Source organism: Zosterops lateralis, assembly GCF_965231275.1.
Source record: "Zosterops lateralis genome assembly, chromosome: 2".
NCBI classification, from domain to species: Eukaryota; Metazoa; Chordata; class Aves; order Passeriformes; family Zosteropidae; genus Zosterops; species Zosterops lateralis.
Genome location: NC_139763.1, coordinates 105,979,462 through 105,996,999, shown reverse-complemented (window position 1 = coordinate 105,996,999; position 17,538 = coordinate 105,979,462). Strand labels below are relative to the sequence as shown.

General features: G+C 36.8%; 1 protein-coding gene across 1 annotated transcript in view; it reads right to left on the bottom strand.

The window, feature by feature from the left end:
• EPHA6 (EPH receptor A6) overlaps positions 1–17,538 on the bottom strand; it is a gene marked incomplete at both ends in the record, with an annotated part of 364,185 nt that overhangs the window by 177,848 nt on the left and 168,799 nt on the right. Inside the window, one exon of the mRNA XM_083855628.1 lies at positions 8,333–8,488. Within this exon, the coding sequence (XP_083711754.1) occupies positions 8,333–8,488 (156 nt within the window). The remainder of the gene's footprint in view (positions 1–8,332; positions 8,489–17,538) is intronic.

Here is a 17,538-nt window from a genome sequence, read left to right as displayed (position 1 = left end):
GTTGAATGTATGCAAATGTATGTAAGCTCTTAACAATTTGCTATTGGTTAGAAAACTTTTAAAGGCCTCGTAACAAAGAGAACTTTGACTGCTGTTAGCAACATGTGAGCTGTTGCCATCTTTCAATTGTCTCACCCTGTAATGAAGCTAATATTTCAATAAAAGCTTGAGAAACGTCTCCCAGAACTCCTGTCCTGTTGTATAGAGAAACTAGATCCAACATTAAGCTAATGTTATCTACCTTGGAGAAAAAAATTGCCTTAAGGCAACTATTTGCAAATAAAAGATACAAGAGCTACATTTCAATGACAGATTCAGTGTAAAACAGAAAAGTTATTTACATACAATCCTTGAAAAGAAACCAAAACAACGAATAGATGACATCATAAAAAGCTGAATAATCAAAATAACTTAGAATTAACTCAGAAGAAAATTTAGGCAACACAAAAATAACTTGGGAATGTCAGACCTAGACTAGATAACACAAATTTTCAATAAATGGCTCTTGATGCTCTGTGATACTGAGGCAGAGCTCTAACCACAAAATTTATACCCTTATTTTATGTCTAGTAATGTAGGCTTTCCTGAGACTTAAAATCTTTGACATTTTGTAAGAGACAAATTGAGTAATAAATAAATAACAGCTTTGGAATAGGGACAAGAGGTAAAATTGCTTGTATTAGTTCTGCACTGCCAGATATTTCTTTCTATCCTTCACTGCTTATCCCCAGGGATTTCTTTGCTGCTGTTCATTAACAGGGTTAGGTGGCAACAGACCAAGACTATTGGAGACAGTTTTCAAGTTTTCTTTCTTTCCCACCTGGCATCTCATCAGCATCAGGATAACAGTGAGGACATCAACTTTTCAACTTAAAGGTCTAAAAGGATGGTCAGGAAGCAGCAGAAAAAGTACTCCTTTAAGGCTGTGAGGAGGAATGCAAAGCCAGCTGCAGCAGGCAGAGTGCAGGGAAGCTCTCACCCAACAAGCAGGTGGTAGAGCTGTTTGTGCACTGCCAGATGAACCACAAGTGACCCATTTCCGATTTCCCGCTCATTGCATAAAACAGTCAAGGTATGGCCACTAATTATAAACTGTTTGCTGACTTACTGTGTAGGATCACATGGAAATCAGGCTTTATATATACATATAAAAACACATGTATACAGTGATCTAGTGTTTGCCCCCTGTACTGAGCACTGGTGAGGCACCTTGAGTCCTGTGTTCAGTTCTGGGCCCCTCACTTACAGGAAGGCATTAAGGGGCTGGAGAATGTCCAGAGAAGAGCAACAGAGCTGGAGAAGAGTCTGGAGCACAAGTCTGATGAGGAGTAGCTGAGGCAGCTGGGGGTGTTCAGCCTGGAGAAAAGGAGGCTCAAGGAGGGTCTTTATCACTCTCCAAAACTCCCTGACAGGAGGGTGCAGCCAGATGGGAGCTGATCTCTTCTCACGGGCCACAAGTGACAGGAAAAGGGAAATGGCGTCAAGCTGTGCCAGGGAAGAGGTTCATGTTGGACATCGAGAAGAATTTCTTCACAGAAAGGGTGGTCAGGCATTAGAATTTACTGTCCTTCAGAGATGGTGAAATCAAATTCCCTGGAGGTGTTCAAGAAACCACAAGTTGTGGCACTTAGTGCTGTAGTCTGGTTTGTCAAAGTTGGACTTGGTGACCTTGGAGCTCCATCCAACCTTAATGATCCTATAATTCTATGATTCTATATGAGATTCCAGAGTCTAACAGAAGAACTTTACCACCAAATTATTTTCTAGATAGGAATTAATGAAGGGGTGAAGGAAAGGTACAAATTGTTATAGGATATCTGAATCATCTCGATTTCTTACAGTATAATTCTTCTTCCACTTAACATGTTTCAAGCAAGCACTTACAGATGTATGATTTTCAAAACCAATATGGATGTAATCCCCAAATAAAAATTATTCTAAGAAACACGGACTTGGAAAAATGTGAGGCCTTATACTCCAATTTTTGATATATGTGAGATGACTGTGGTAAACCCAATGCTGACCTCTGGGGTTTTTAGGCTGAATCAGTTGAATAAGCATTATATTCCCAGCTCTCAATAAAATTACAGTGGTGATCACTTCACCAATGGTTAGTAGAACTTGGAAAACTTTCAGCTTGCTTTGCAGCTTTTGATGATTTATAAAACTGCCAACAGGACTCAGGCATAAAGTTTTGATTGAGACACTGGTAAAACTTTGAGTGAGCTTTTCCTTATTTCAGAGTTTCTTAAGCATACTGAAAGGCTACAAAAAACTTTTGCAAATGACACCAGCTAATTTTTAGACAGAGTGAAACATTTTGTTGCATTTTGTTTACTTATGTGGCAAAAGCATGGGTATAAAACCTGGAATGCTTGTAAATAAAAAAAGTTTGTACTGTGTGGGAGTGATAATGTCAACAATAAACATTCAGCTTTTCTGTGAACTGTAATTCAGCTACTTTTTAATTTCTGGTATTTACTTGTAACTTTTAATAAGAGAGTCATTAACTTTGCCCTGAAATAAATGATGAGTTTTCTGCTGGATTTCAAGCACTAGATATTTAAAATATATGAAAGTGTTACACTGCTTTGCATTCTTTTTTTTTTTTAGTGGATAAGAAAGTTTAAAATCCTTTGAATGGATGAGCATTTGTTAATACATGTATCTGCCCAAAGTTAATGGTCAATAGATCACAAAATAACTACTGAGGATGACGGTTCTAGCTACTCTGGAAAACAGTCCTGAGATCGAAATAAGCTAAAACCAGCACACATTACTTCAGCTTCAGTTCTTATTCTTTATGTTCAGAAGACAGGAATAATTATGTTTCCTCTAAAACCATGCTGTGAGAATTAAATAATGACTGGGTCTTAACAAATTCCCACTGTTAAAACCATGGAGGAGTTTTAGGAATATGGAGGATGAGCTGTAATCGCACTTGCATATGTGCATAACTTTAAGTAGATGAGTAATCCCCTTGAAATAATTGGTAATATTCATGCACTTAAAACTAAGCAGCTGTGTAATTGCTTGAAGGATTGGAGTCAATGCTTTAAAACTGGCTTAAATTTATTCTTACATAAACTATAGATATTATGACAACAGGTCATCAAAGCTCAAGCTTTTCTGATATTATTTCATCAATTTTGGCAGGCCCAAAGAGGAATTAATATGAATCTGGGCAATAGGAGAGTTTTGTCTGGCTTTGTGGATTTTAATTTTCCATCAGATTTTCCTTGAACTATATGGAATGGCATCTATAGAAGAACCAATACAGTAAATAAAATACTATTTAATTTTTTTTTTCATTTGTTCTAGAGAGTGAAGATTCTTATAGTCATGATTTGTGACTTATTTCCCAGTTGTAAGAGAAAACGCCTATTATTGTGCATTCACATTTCAGTGAAAAGGAAAACTATCAATTATGTCAGACGTGTCTTAAAGTATATGACAGTCCTCTTGCAAATGCAGGAAAAACCCTCAAACACACTTCACACTCAAGGCCCCTCATGCCAATTTGCATGAGGATTAAATAGCTTTTTAATTGCTGTTAAATTATGCCAGTTAAACTGTGATTTCATGCAAATATTAAACTGTAATGACATGCAGTGAATCATTTACTAAGATTTAGAACTTGGAACAAAGAGAGACAATTAATTGTAATCCTCAGATTCAGCTAAATTATGTGTCACTGGGCTTTTATGAATGTGGCCTGATTGCTTTGTTATCATTTATAAACTATACAAAGATTATTTGGCACATTGGAAAAAGCTGCCAGCAATAATCCTCCTGCAGACATCTGCATGCAAAGCTCTCAGGGTTTTCCTTATATCAATTTTGAAGAAAAACAAGTATATTGGTGAAAAAAAGGGATCCTTTCCTCACAGCAAAATTCATGACTTCAAATTTTATGCAAAAGAATAAAATACAGTTCAGATGGATGAGCATTACAAAAACATGCAGCTCTGCTGCTGAGATGGAACTCAGCCAGAGCGTGAGTAATGCCTTTTGCTTCATTTACAAATTACAGTGAGGAAGTATTTTGACACTTTCTGTGGAGGAGACTGGCGGGGATGTCTTATGGTGAAGCAGGTCTGCTCTGAAAGCAACAGAGCTGAGTTTGTGCCTCGTGCAGTGCTTTGTACCTCATCTTGTTTCCTGTGTAAGGAAGGAAAATGCACAAGTCTGGTGAGGGCAATGCAGTATTTTACACACTTGAGAGTGAAGACTGTCTGGAAAAAAACCTGTTGCTTTTTAAGTGAGAACTGTCCATTATAAACTATTTGACTCTTAGAATTTTATGCCATTTGACTACTGAAGTTACAGCAGAAGGGCAAAGATTAACCATCACCTGAGGATACTCTCAGAATCAGCATCTGGCTGTGCCCCTTGAGTTCATAATTGCATTTTGATATCTGTATATGTAGCACAGATAAATAATGTCACTTGATGTAGAATTACATTTTCCCCTTTTCACTTATTCTTTTTCCGTGAGGCAGGGAGGAGAAAAGGAAGCCAGTGATGGCAAACCAATATCCCAACTCTGAGCATAATGTTAAATTGCAGAACAGTGTATAACATATATATATATACATACACACACACATGAAAATAACAGTAGAGGCAACAAAGACTTCAAGTATGTTGCCTGATTTTGCTGTTGAAATTCAGTATTGACTCTTAAAAATAGAGGATACACTTTGCAGCAGAGGTTCTTGAACAGAGCATAAATTTGTTGGGTTCAAATTGTTTACGCGTAACATTAAAAGAGAGGGATTCATACAACTCAGACAACCAATATAAGCCTGCCTGACCTTGAAAACATGGATAAATTCATCCAACTACTTTATAGTGGGAAATGCTAGACTTTATGTACAGAGTGATCAGACAGGGGATTAGATATGATGCTATTTGTTGCTCCCTGTGTATGCAGACAGATCACTGATAGAGCACTTGCATATGGCAAAGAAATACAGTAAGAAGAAAGAGGAGCAGCCAGAGATTGATAAGAAGTGTAAGTCAAATGAAAAGAGCCTAGGAGAAGGAGATTAACAATATATTCTAATATAATTTTCCTTCCTCTTATTGAAATTAGATTTCTATTATGGTGTTCTGCAAAGTGAGCACTCGCCTTTAATAAAATGCAGCTACATAAAGTAAAAATGGAAGCTGTGCAATTTTGTAAAAGTACACAGTCTTTCACAAAATTAATCGAAGTGGATTTGAAGCTCATCTTGAAAGGCGTGAATGCCTGTCTTAAATCAAGGTTTAATAATTTTTTCCATAATGCTGCATATGCAAGTTTCTCACTACTGAGGAACAGTTCTGGAGTGAAGAACACTGCCTAATCCTATACAGGAATAAAAAGAGAGAACAAAATATCTACCTCTCTTAGGCACATTACCTTGCAGGACATGGGGGAGCAAATAAAATGGGCATCAATAAAGTCAGTCAAAATGTCTGAACATTAAGACATTTGTAAGGGAAATCCACTGTTCATTCTGTGTTTCATTTAAGAATATCTCTCCCTTTGAAGGTCCCAAGAAAAAATTCTGTTTCTTATGCCATATCTCATATGTCAAGATAGAAATTTGAAAATTAATATGGAAGATGCAGATCTTTCCCAAAGGTGGTTATGTAAAAATGGCATTTCACTTCTGCACAGCATTTTCTGTCTATTTAGTCAAAGTTCCTAATTTTCTTAAAACTTTTCAACTTCTTTTATTACAGCATGACAGTTTGGAACGAGCAATCTAAATTCTACTCAGATCTGTATCTTTATTTATTAAATTTAAATTAGCCACATCTGCACAGATCCACCAAAAGCAGTGAGGTTGTATTTATGACAGAAACATAATTTTAATAACTTAGAGACTAATTTGAAAGCACTGGGGCTAAAAATATCACTTAGGGAATAATTTGGCCTAAAGACTCCTCATTACTGCTGATGTTCAAGATAAGAACACAGTCTGCTTGTCAAGAGCTTCAATGTCATTTGTAGAGCTGACAATTAGTGAAATAATCATCATTGTAGGTGTAAGATGAATACATCTGCTGTGACAATCAATGAAGTACTCACACCTTGCAGCCCTAGGCTGAATGGGACACAATGCATGGTGGCACTGAACCAAGCTGCCAGAATGTGCTGCACTGTCTCCTTTATTTCTTCCTCCTTCCAAGTTGAGGTGAGATGAGGCACTGATTTGTTGTGGTTGATTTTTGCCCTGCCTCAACTCACTCAGTTACTTTGGCTGACATCCTTCCTCAGTAGGAATGTGGAGGTCTGGCATCAAGTTTTTCCTGACAATTTTCACCCAAAGCAGCTCACTGCACTCACATTTGTTGAGAAATCAGCAGGGTGTTGAAGCAACTACACTCTGATGCCACAGGGCTCTCATGCTCCTCCCTACCTTATCAACATATCAGGGTATCAGGGCTTAAAATTGTGCCCTGAAAGATAATTATGGAATCATAATGCCATGTTTGAGTAAGTTTTTCAAAGAACTCTCTTTCAGCAATGAAAAATCAATGACTTATAAATAATATGGAGCCACATCTGCATAATGTATGAGTGAAACCCTCTTCTCAAGCATGAAAGTGTCAAGAACACCTGGGATGTGTTGGTTTTGGGAGTAAGTTTTTAATGGCCTGTGCTGGAGGCACTGATTTGAGTGAAATTATCTGCAATCCCCATTTTCCTGTGGGAAGCCTGAAAGGAGGCTGTTCATTCCCTCATATACTTAATGCAAAATGCCAGGCCTATGTGCCCTGCTCCAGAGTGAGCTGGGACTTGGGAGACCATCTCTGAACCCTGAGCCCCTGATGTATCCAGAGATTGGGGCTTACCTTCCCCTCAGAAAAAATCCTCTGGTTAGATTACACAATCTTCTGCCTTGGATCTGAGGAGTGGTATTTTTAGGGACCATCACCCCCATGTGGTGGATGAACAACAGCTTGGTTTTGGTAATGACCTCAGTGTCTATGAATGTGTAAATCAGCTTTAAATTATCAGGTCCATTCCAAATTTGCCCAGTCCAGGGTCATTGGAAAAACCAACATGAGCAGAGGAAGCAGCTCAGTTCAGTCAGCTCAGCTATTGTTACGTGATGCTGCATAAAACATCCCAAAACATGGCTATGCACTGATGGTTATTGCAACAGCACTTTGTCTTTAAGGCTTTATCTCTTTAAAAGTTTTGTGTACTTAATCTGTCATGAATTTAACATGTTAGTTTTTTCAGACTTCTCTTAACTGTGGCACAAAAAGTACCAAGATTAAATCCTCCACCAAAAGGATTAGTAGTGTCATACCAAAAACTGGGTGTTTTAAGAGGATTCTGCAAAGTCTGTAATCACTTTTATTAAATAACTGATTTTAATAGCCTATTAAAATATAATATTTCACCTACACATTTTTAAATACCGCTGTTTGTTCCTAGTTTTGGAACTAAATAGATATAGTTGCTTTACAATCCCAATTAATCCCAGTGAGTAATGAACTGTGAATGAAAATCTAGAAGAAATATTTTATTAAGTGGTAAGAAAACTTACGCTATGTATTCTAGACATAAGACCATTGATTCAAGTATTAAGAATCTCTTCTCGGAATTTCTGCCCCCACATTGTTAGACATCAGGTTTGTCTTAATGATAAATTCAGGTTAGTCAAAAGTCATAAAATTATATATTCTAAAATTCATCCAAAAATCTAATGAATTTTCATTATCACAGTCACATAAAAGGAAAATTAAGTCTCTGTTAAAAGAAGGTGACAGTGCCAGAGGTTTTTATTTTATCTCATTTTGACAGGATAAATTTATTTCCAGTTTAAAAATTATTTTCCTGTTTTTTTTTGGAGTGTTTAGTTTTTATTTGATTGTGTGATGATTATATTTGTCTTACACTTTTCATTTAAACCTGAGGAGACAGCAGAGCATGTTATATCAGGTTTTTTTGGTTTTTTTTTTACAAGACTCCAGTTTTTTTAAAGTTTTTGCACCAGCAAATTTTCAAATATAGAAGACCCACATTATTGGTAGTGAAAACACCACATTGTTATCTTTATCCATATGACAATGATTATACTTCCTCCTACTATATCTCAGAATTACAAGTTCGAAATTCACCAAACTAAGAAACAGAGGCATGTTTAGGGTTATCTAGACACTAAGCAGAAATATGCTGTTTGAATTTTGATTTTAAAAATCTCTTTTGATTAACATGAATGGAATTCTTCAAAACTCATAGTTGTTTAGGGTTTTTTTTTTTTTTAATACAAAACCAAATAAATGAGGTGACAGAACTGTAGACACTGGTAATGATCAGACTTACTGGTACATGCCATAGTTGGTGGGTCCTTCTCAGCTCTGAAATAACCTTTCTCACACTGACAGACAGAAGTTGCTTCTATGTGTGTCAAACTGTGTGGAGGGCACTTGGAGCACTTCACATTTCCAGCAAATGCTTTATAGAATCCAGGCCTGCAAGCTGCAAAGTAAAAAGATAAGTTTCATTAATAGAAGAAAAGTTTGGTCATAAATAAAATCTGTTCCCAGCAGTAATGCTGCTGCTTCTTTCCTTCCCAATCTAGATATAGATGCTTTGATGATACAATTTTGGTATTTTTTATTTATTATACGGACTTAAAGGAAAAAAAAAACCTCTGTACTTGGTGTATAATGGGGAATTGTTAAGAAAGATAACTTCCCAATTTTTAGTCAGTCCTCAGTGTTGCTTGAATTTGTCTCCAAACAACTTCATGACTATCACTAAAGATTATCTGTGTTTTATGTACATGTATTAACCAAAAAGAGCCATAGAACTTCTTATCTGCCAGAGCTGTTTATATGGCTTCCTTATTGAAGCAATGGACAACTTGCAGTACCTAATAAACTTACCCCCACAACTCCTTGATAAGACAGGGATGACATGCCCAAATATTTATGGCTGGGTCTGACTTGCCTACAGCACCAGCAGAAACCTCTGACAGCAGGGCCACATCAGCTGGTCCCCGTGGGCATGAGAGGCTGGAGGATGAGGAAAGGATGAAGGAAGAGATAAAGGAAGGAGACACTAACACCCTCCAGCACAAACCTGCACAAGCCTGAGATTATCTTGATTGTGTTAGGAAACAACCTGGATAGCAGCCAGCCTTGGGACAGGGAATGTTGGGGATGATCAGAGCTCATCAGTTCCCCAGTTACCAGGAGCTGGGGTCCCTGCTGTTCTTAACCACAGCACAAGCTCAAAGGCCTTTTTGTGCTGGCCTTTAAGGCAGAAACAAGTCATTAAAATAAATCTTATCCCAGATCTGTCAGGCATGCATTCCAAGATATTATTTTAAAATCATCCTCAGACTTCATCATACACATCTAAACAGAGATTTCTTTCTTTTCCTGCCAGCTACCACATTCGAACATGCCAGCATGTGTTGCAGTTACTGTCTTCTGGCTTCCCCACACAGAAACATTAAAAATGAAAGAGCAACTCAGACTTGTACAGATTTTAGACTCCTTTTCCTCCTGACTCCTCCAGTGGTACAATGGAAACCGGCACTATAAATATAATTCTGAGGTTCCATGTGGCTTTTTCTCACTTTGACATATTCAAGACTATTTTCTCTACACTGCTAGAGGAAATAGGCAGTACTTCCTTTTCTTGTAACAAGGTACAAAAAGATTTAAAATCAGGTGTTTTAAAAAAGCATCTCAAAGGATGCATTTAATGGATTCAGTGTCAGTTCATATTAATTGAGCTATTAAAAAGTATTAACTCATAGATAACATATACACTATTAGTTTTTCTTCTGATTCCAAAGGCTTTTCTTGATATAAAAGCAGTTTCAGTAGTAGCTGAATGAAAAGGACTGAGATGACACTGAAAAAGATAACACTTGATTGCCTCTCAGAACCCAAGAGCCAATTTTTCAAATGCAATTTCAAGAGCTTAATTTTGGCCCAGCAATTTCAGCAGTTCTCCTCCCAGTGTGTTGTTCTGACTTTGCTGAATAGACATTAGGGAGGGATCCTGCCCTGCAGTCACTGACTGGGGAAAAAAAAGGATTTCTGGTGTTAGACATAAAAAGGGTGGGAACAGCAGGGATTTTCCCCTTGAAAGTAGGCTACTGGTCTGATGCAATTGTGATTATAGTGAGTGGCAATTTTGCAGTGATTGGAAAGGCAGCAGGTTTGGTGCAGGGAAGAAGGCAGCACTGTAGACACAGGCTGGAGGCACTGACTCCTCTTAGCTCTGCTGGAAGGAAGAGAGGAACTAAGGCAAAATTGGGGGGGTTATGCTTGCCTGCTCCCTCCTTATCTTCTCATGTCCAAATCCTGCCCTGATAAATATTAAATTCTTGCTTTATTTCATATGTGGCATTTGTGACTACAGAGCTGACAATTCCAGATTACAGTTTCATTCAAAGCAAAATGAGTGCTCTTTAAAATCCTCATTATTTCTGAAATTCCTGTCTGTGACTTCTGAAATCATTCCTTCTTCCCTTCCGTTCCCCAAACAACAAATCACTTTGGATCAAAATAAACATAGCATTCTCTTTCAAGAGCAATATTTTGGCTAAAATTCAAGAACTTCACTATTTCAAAATAAAACTCAAGAAGATTCATTTCCAATTAAAACAAAAAGCAAACGTTTTATTCTGGAATGATAGTCTCTATTTTATTTAAAGCAATTATGGTTTTGATGTGGTAATTCTAAAAGAAAGCACATACACACTCATGGAAAAGGTCGAGGGAAAAAATAAATGGATTAAGGTAGATAATTTTACTTATTTTGAAGTCAACTCAAGTACATCTATCCCTTAAATCAAGTATATATCAAATTCTGTGGCAGAGAAGCTACAGGGATATCAGGCAAGCTTTTCAATTGAGAGGTTTACAAAGGTATTAATAACCCACTCCTCACCCAAATGCAGAATCTTACAATCATGATTATTGATGCTTCCAAGTAAAAACCAGCCCTTTACAAACAAGATAAAATAACATAAACTGAAAGCCCCAAAATGATCACAAGCTTGGGAAAACTTATCCCTCTGGATAAGTCAGAGCTGAGTGAAAGAAAATGGACTGCTACTCCATGGTGAAAAATTCATGGTGAAAGAAAATGAACTGCTTACTCTGTCAAAGTCAAGGAATATGCAGCTTCAGTCTGAAATACAGCACTTCAGCTGCTGTACATATCTAAGCTTAGACTCTGATAACAATTGTTGTGTTTCAGTGGCAAAGTAACCAAAATAATTGCTAAATTTACCATTTTCCACAGAAAATCTGCAAATGATTTCTAATGATGACTACTTTAAAAAAAAAAAAAAGTTTCCTTTCATCTGTGTTATCACAGAGTATGTTTCCTGTCTTCCAAATCATTGAGTGACATCTTGTTTCCCCTAATGTTTCCTACCAGAAAGTGACTTTGCAAGTTACTGATTATAGAACTGTACGAAATTCAACTTTTGTAAAGCCTGGGAAAGATAGTATATTGCCTTAAAGGTTCAGTAGTTAGCAGAGTATCTGAATGAACAAAGACACTACAGGTTTCTCTAATGAAATATGAGCGACTAGGCAGAGAAACACTGATAATTTAATTAACTTCATGAAAGATAAACCATCTATAAATGTGCTTTGCTGCAGCTTCACCAAGATTTGACTGTGAGTTTTGGAAACTACAGAAGTTTTGTAATTAATATGATTTTCCTTATTTAATGTTAAATAGGTGGGAGTTAGATTTATTTGTTTGATCCATGGCCATCTGTGGGCTGTTATCTCAGCCCAGCCCACCCCGCAGAGCCCACAGTGGGGGGAGCAGGTTTTGCCATGGAGCCCCCAAAACCTCAAACAACATCTGGATCTATCCTGTGGCAAGTGCAGAGGAAGCCAGACCTCACTGAGCTCCATCTGGGGGTAAGGGACACATTCCCAACCCTGGGGATGCGGCCAAGGGGTGCCCTCGGCACAGGCTGGTGAACGTGGGTGCTGCTGTCCTGGCATTATTCGGGCACTGAGGAGGGAGGGTTTCACCTAATGCTGGGAGGAACAGCATTTTCAAGGGTTTTTTGAATTGCCCAGTCCAGTAAATAAGGCTCCAAAGCAGAGTCGTGGGCTCTCTTGCAGAAGAGTCTTTACTGCTCGAAGCTGTTACAGCCATTAATTCTTCCCCAGTCTCAGGCATGTACAACATATGGAGACAAAGCCCGAAAAAATAAAAAATGCAAACACTGATGGATCAGAAAACCTTGTTCCTTTTTTTTTTTTTTTTTTTTTTTTTTTTTTTAAAGCAGCATTTTCATTGCTCTGTGGGAGCACATAATTGTCCAAGATTCCAGTTTTCAGTTGTTTCAGTTTCATCTGAATGAACCACTATGGTGTTCATTGAAGTAAGATGAGTCCAAAGGAAACTTAGGAACAACTTTTAGGTATGTCTGACACTGTTGGTCTGTGGGTGGGAAGGCATTTGTCATGAAAAATGGATTTCTTATAGCTTGCTGAGAACCCATCAATCAAAATAAATCAAAGAAGACTCTGTTGTCATTTACAATGAATGGCAACCATCAGCAGCTGGGGAAGAGGTGTTTTAATCTAATCAAATACTTAGTTACATATTTCCACCTCATTTTTTTTAAACTTGCTTACTGGATCCCACTAGTGCACTGTGAGACTGGTATCTTTCATATTAGTTATATTCTGAAATATTTCAATTTTAAATTCCTCTTGCCCCTCTGCTATCTGATTGCTTTATTAAAAGGGTAATTCAATAAGGTCTGTTCTATTCTACCACTGTCCATCAAGAAGGAACTATGATATGACTTTAACTAATTTATATTTTAGTAGAAGTGTCTAGAAAAGATAGAAAAGAACATGAAAAAAGAATGCAATGAAAGTTGGATGCTCTATATTAAAAAAGGCAGAATACAATCACCAAATCAAGATTAGGATATTACAGAATTAGGACAATAAAGCTATGAGGACAACCTTTGAATGTGAGTACTATCTGGTTAAATCATCTTTCTCCCATGATTTTTGTTTTATTCATGTCATGAATGGGCTGTAAGGGGGATTCACTGGGTCATGTTCAAACTGACAGTGAGACTGTGCAGCATGGGTTGCCAGAAACCTGAAGAAGAATCCAGTGGAAGAAGGCCAGCCATCACAGATTATCAATTATCAAACACCTAGCTAAAAAAATCAACAAAACAAAACAAAAAACCATCATGGTATCGAGAAAGCAAAACTCTAGTTTGATTTCGTTCCTGCAGAGAGTAAGGAGGAGATGGGTGACACCCCTAGAAAACAATGACAGAATGACCCAACTTTTGGGAGACAATAGACTGAGCTCCCTTTTTTGTTTGCAATAAATGTGAAGAGCAATATTTCTGGGTGCTGCGGTCTGCACTTAAATGCATCTGTGTCCATATGCTGCAGTCAACGTCTTCTCTTGCCAATATCTCTGCTCTCTAATATTTCTATTGTTAGATTTGGAGAACTGACAGAAGCATGATTCAAACCCTTGACTTTAGAGAGAAGCAAGGCAGAGGAGACAAAAAGAGGCAGGTATAAGGCTGCTTCTTCAAATATGACTACATAATGACAAGAGGTAAATGAAATTAAATGTTTTTCCTCTTTGTGTTGACTCTTTTTTTCCCCCCAGTGACTTTTCTGTCATTGCCACATTTCAATATTCTATAGAGTTTTTTTTTTTACAAAAATTATTAGAAGAAATGACAAAGGAGATAATTGCCACCTATCGACCAGTGTTTTCAATTCACATCAGTGAAGTTTTTCTCTGCATAAAACACTAGTTTCAAGACAATAACTTGAAAAATTATTCAGGTCACATAAAATGTTTTAAAAGAATCTGAGGTTTATCCACATAATACATGCAGACAAGATATTAATTATAATTATTTTATCACTGCCTGTCATACTAGATCCAATCCAACAGCTCATCAAAGAGCTGGGGCTGTGCTACACAGGCCAGGTGAATCCTCTTCTGCACAGACTCATTTTTGTACTACAAAACCCACCAAACCTAAAAACAAAAACAAGCATCCTAAACACTAGACTAGAATTTAAGAATATGATTCTAAATGCATAAGCACTACTCAAAGAAAGAGATGGAAAATGTTTTCAATCCTGATAAAACTATTTTCCACTTAATTCTTAGAACTAGGTGGATAATTTTTTTCCAGACTAATAAAGTAAATAAAATATACTACTACAACAGATAGATGGTAGGTAAGGGTGTTCCACTGAATACAGAATTAAAAAATGAGTGTTCCAATGAATACAATAAATCAATGCAAAATTAGAAAAATAAGCAGCTCAGTTCATTGAAATATCAAGCACTGAAATCCAGATAAAGACAATATCCATAAAAAAACCCTGTTCATAACACAGGCTACACAGCTGCACCCTTTTCAGACTGACCTTTAAAATGTTTAATAATATGTGGTCATGAGTCAAAAGAATTTTTTTTTTTTAAGAAAAAGTTGCTATATTGCAACTTACATCAATTTTGTGTGTTTTTAGTTCAGATACTCCTTCCAAAAGTCTCATAGAAGCGACAAAAATGGCTGCAAGACTGAGGCACTTTATCAGTGATGGAAGAAGAGAGACAAAACCAACAGGATGCACCTTCACTTATTTGTGCTGCTGACTCTGGTGGGGGTCCCTGAAGTCCAATAAATTGGTTGAGGTGGGAACTACAAATACTCAAATGCATTGCTCCACGCTGAAATAAATTAGTCTCTATTTCTGTTTATATTTTATGGAGAGACCTCATAGAAAAAACACAATTAAACAGATTTCACAAACCCTTAAAGGAGACAGTAAAAATACTGTTTTCTCCACTGCATAATTTTTAAAGCAGCATCACTGTGCTTGAGGAAGATAGTGAGTGAAAGGAATCAGTCAGGCTAATTAGGGCGCACAATAGAAATGGTAATCAAGGAACATGACAGCAGAGAAAAAGAAGGGAAGTAATCTATTCCTGCAATATATCAGTGCATACTCCTGGGATCAAGAAAGTCTGCAGGAAAAGAATGGAAGGAAAAGATCATTGCAGCTGCAAGCAGCCATCTCTAGCATCTCCAGTAATCACCTTTAAACACAAAAGGAGAAATGTAACCCTGAGAACACTTCAGGGCACTGCAGAACGTACTCACAGAGTCTTCAAATCTGCCAACAGTAGCTGTGAAAACTCTTTATTTTAAAGTATAATATCAGTAATGCTTTATTTCATTGTTCTTTTCTACTTTTTAATCATTGTTCCATTGTTGAAATTAGCTGGAAGGACTTTTGGGGGGAAGGGATAAGGCAGGAGTGTGGTAAGCCTCTCAACACTGTAGTGAATGCAGCAACAAGAAACACAATTTATTATAACTACAGAAGGAACCTGTGTCTGCTGGACATTCTCTGTATTATTTCAAGAGGAATTAATGTCCAACTTCTCATTTCACAGCTCCTGTGTACAGCTGAGGACTAACTTACCAGAAGACACTGCAAACAGGCATTAGACCATAACAAATATTTATTTTTGGAAGAGGAAAAAATGGTCTGAATAGATCAGATCCATTTTGTGGCTGATTCCTTTGCACATTATCTATCTCCTGTATCTGCTGGTGAGAACAGTTACAGAATCATCATCTCCTGGTCTGAACATAATAACCAAATGCTAGAAAAATACCTCCCAATTATGAGAAAGATTTAAAGTACCTTTGTACCAGATACACATACAAAAATTGGTCATCTATGGAGAGCAGTTTATCAATCATATTATATCCTTATTATGGATATTATATCAAATGCTATCATATATTTGTTACTCTTCCTCCCTATCCCTTCCATTGAGATCATAAACCGTAGTTTCTGTCATCCCTTTCCCCATTTTTTCTTCTTCCCCTTAGTATGTGAAACTTTTCCATTTTCAGCTCTGAACATATGATAGTTAGTCATGGATTTCTCTTTTTCCTGTGCAGTAACAGCCCCTTGGAACCTGCAGATGCACTTTTCTCTACCCATAACAAATTAATCTGCTAGCCTGGGTTAATTAATTCCTATGACAGCTATTATTCAATTTGCTTAGCACCTGTGGTATTTTTTTTGAACCGATTTTTTTCTGAGGCTTTCTCCACTTTTGACAAAGACAAAACTTTCTAGAGAAGGCAAACCTTAAAGGAACGGAATATCCTTACAGGCAGTTATTAACAATAAGAATCTGTAGTAATGTGCAGTCTCTATTTACAAGGTTATAGTTTCTTGTTATGGCCTTATTATAACATTGCATTTTTTTATGGCTTAAGATTGAAACATAAATTTTTTGAAGTTCACTGCTTTCACTACAGCAATTATTCTGATAATAGATCAGCTAAAGTGATGCAATATTTTCTTCTCTGTGTAACTGTCTCTTTTACATTCATATAATTAGCAAGAAGCAATAGCAATGAGAAAACAATCTAACCCACTTTAAAAAATACTTCAAATAATCCAATATTTAAAAGGAGGGGCTTAGAATCATTGGTTGCATGTTTATTTATGGTTACCAAGATTGCACATTCATGTGCAGATTTGAGTGTGTAATTTATTTAAGGCCCTTTATTTGCATGTACAAGTCAGGAGTTTTGACACACAAAGTTACCATAATCATGGGGAATTATTTAAATGCCCCAATCCAGACAGGGAACTGTGAAGTTGGATAATTCATATACAAAAAATGCTGAAGTGTTCTTATAAAAGCAGGCATTTGGCCTTTGAAATAGAGTCCTTCTGGATGTTTTTGCAGAGAAGCTCACAAACTTGAATTTTAAAGACATCAAACGTGATTAGTGACTCCCAGACTATTTCAGTTTTGATTTACCATTGAAAATAAAGAACTCATGCCTCTGTAAGAACCAAAGACAATTTTCTTCTGTATTATCTCTGAACACCCACAAGCTCACAGGCAAATAATCTTGATTATTAAAAGTTATTTTCAACCCATCTTTTTGTCTGCTACATTACTGTACTGAATTTTATGTAATCTTGTTATATTCTATCATTGCTTTAAGATGTAAGAGTAACACAGTGTGGTAGTTGTTATAAAAATTCTGTGATTTATGTCAACAACTAACACAGTATTCAAATACCTATTTTGCCGTGGAATCAACACATAAAATTCTGTAATTAGTTAATTCAAGTTTTCCTTTTCCTCACATCCACATAAAATCACTTGCAGTACTTAGCCCTAAATTACAGTAACTATTGAATTGTATTTATACAAGTACAGATGACACCAACATTCCTGGCGTTTTTTGTTTTGTTAGGATTTTTGTTTGTTTGTTTGTTTGTTTTCATTTCATAAGCAAACATTGCCAACTTCTCCCAGCCCACCATCACATTCAGATTAATGTGAATTTCAGTGTATAGGCAATGCCTTGGTAACCCAAGGGAAAGCTCTATACTGTCTCAAATATTCATCTACTGGCCTTCTAGGACAGAAATAAATCATTTGATGATGCAACCCCATCCAACCCCATTGAAATAAAGCAAAAA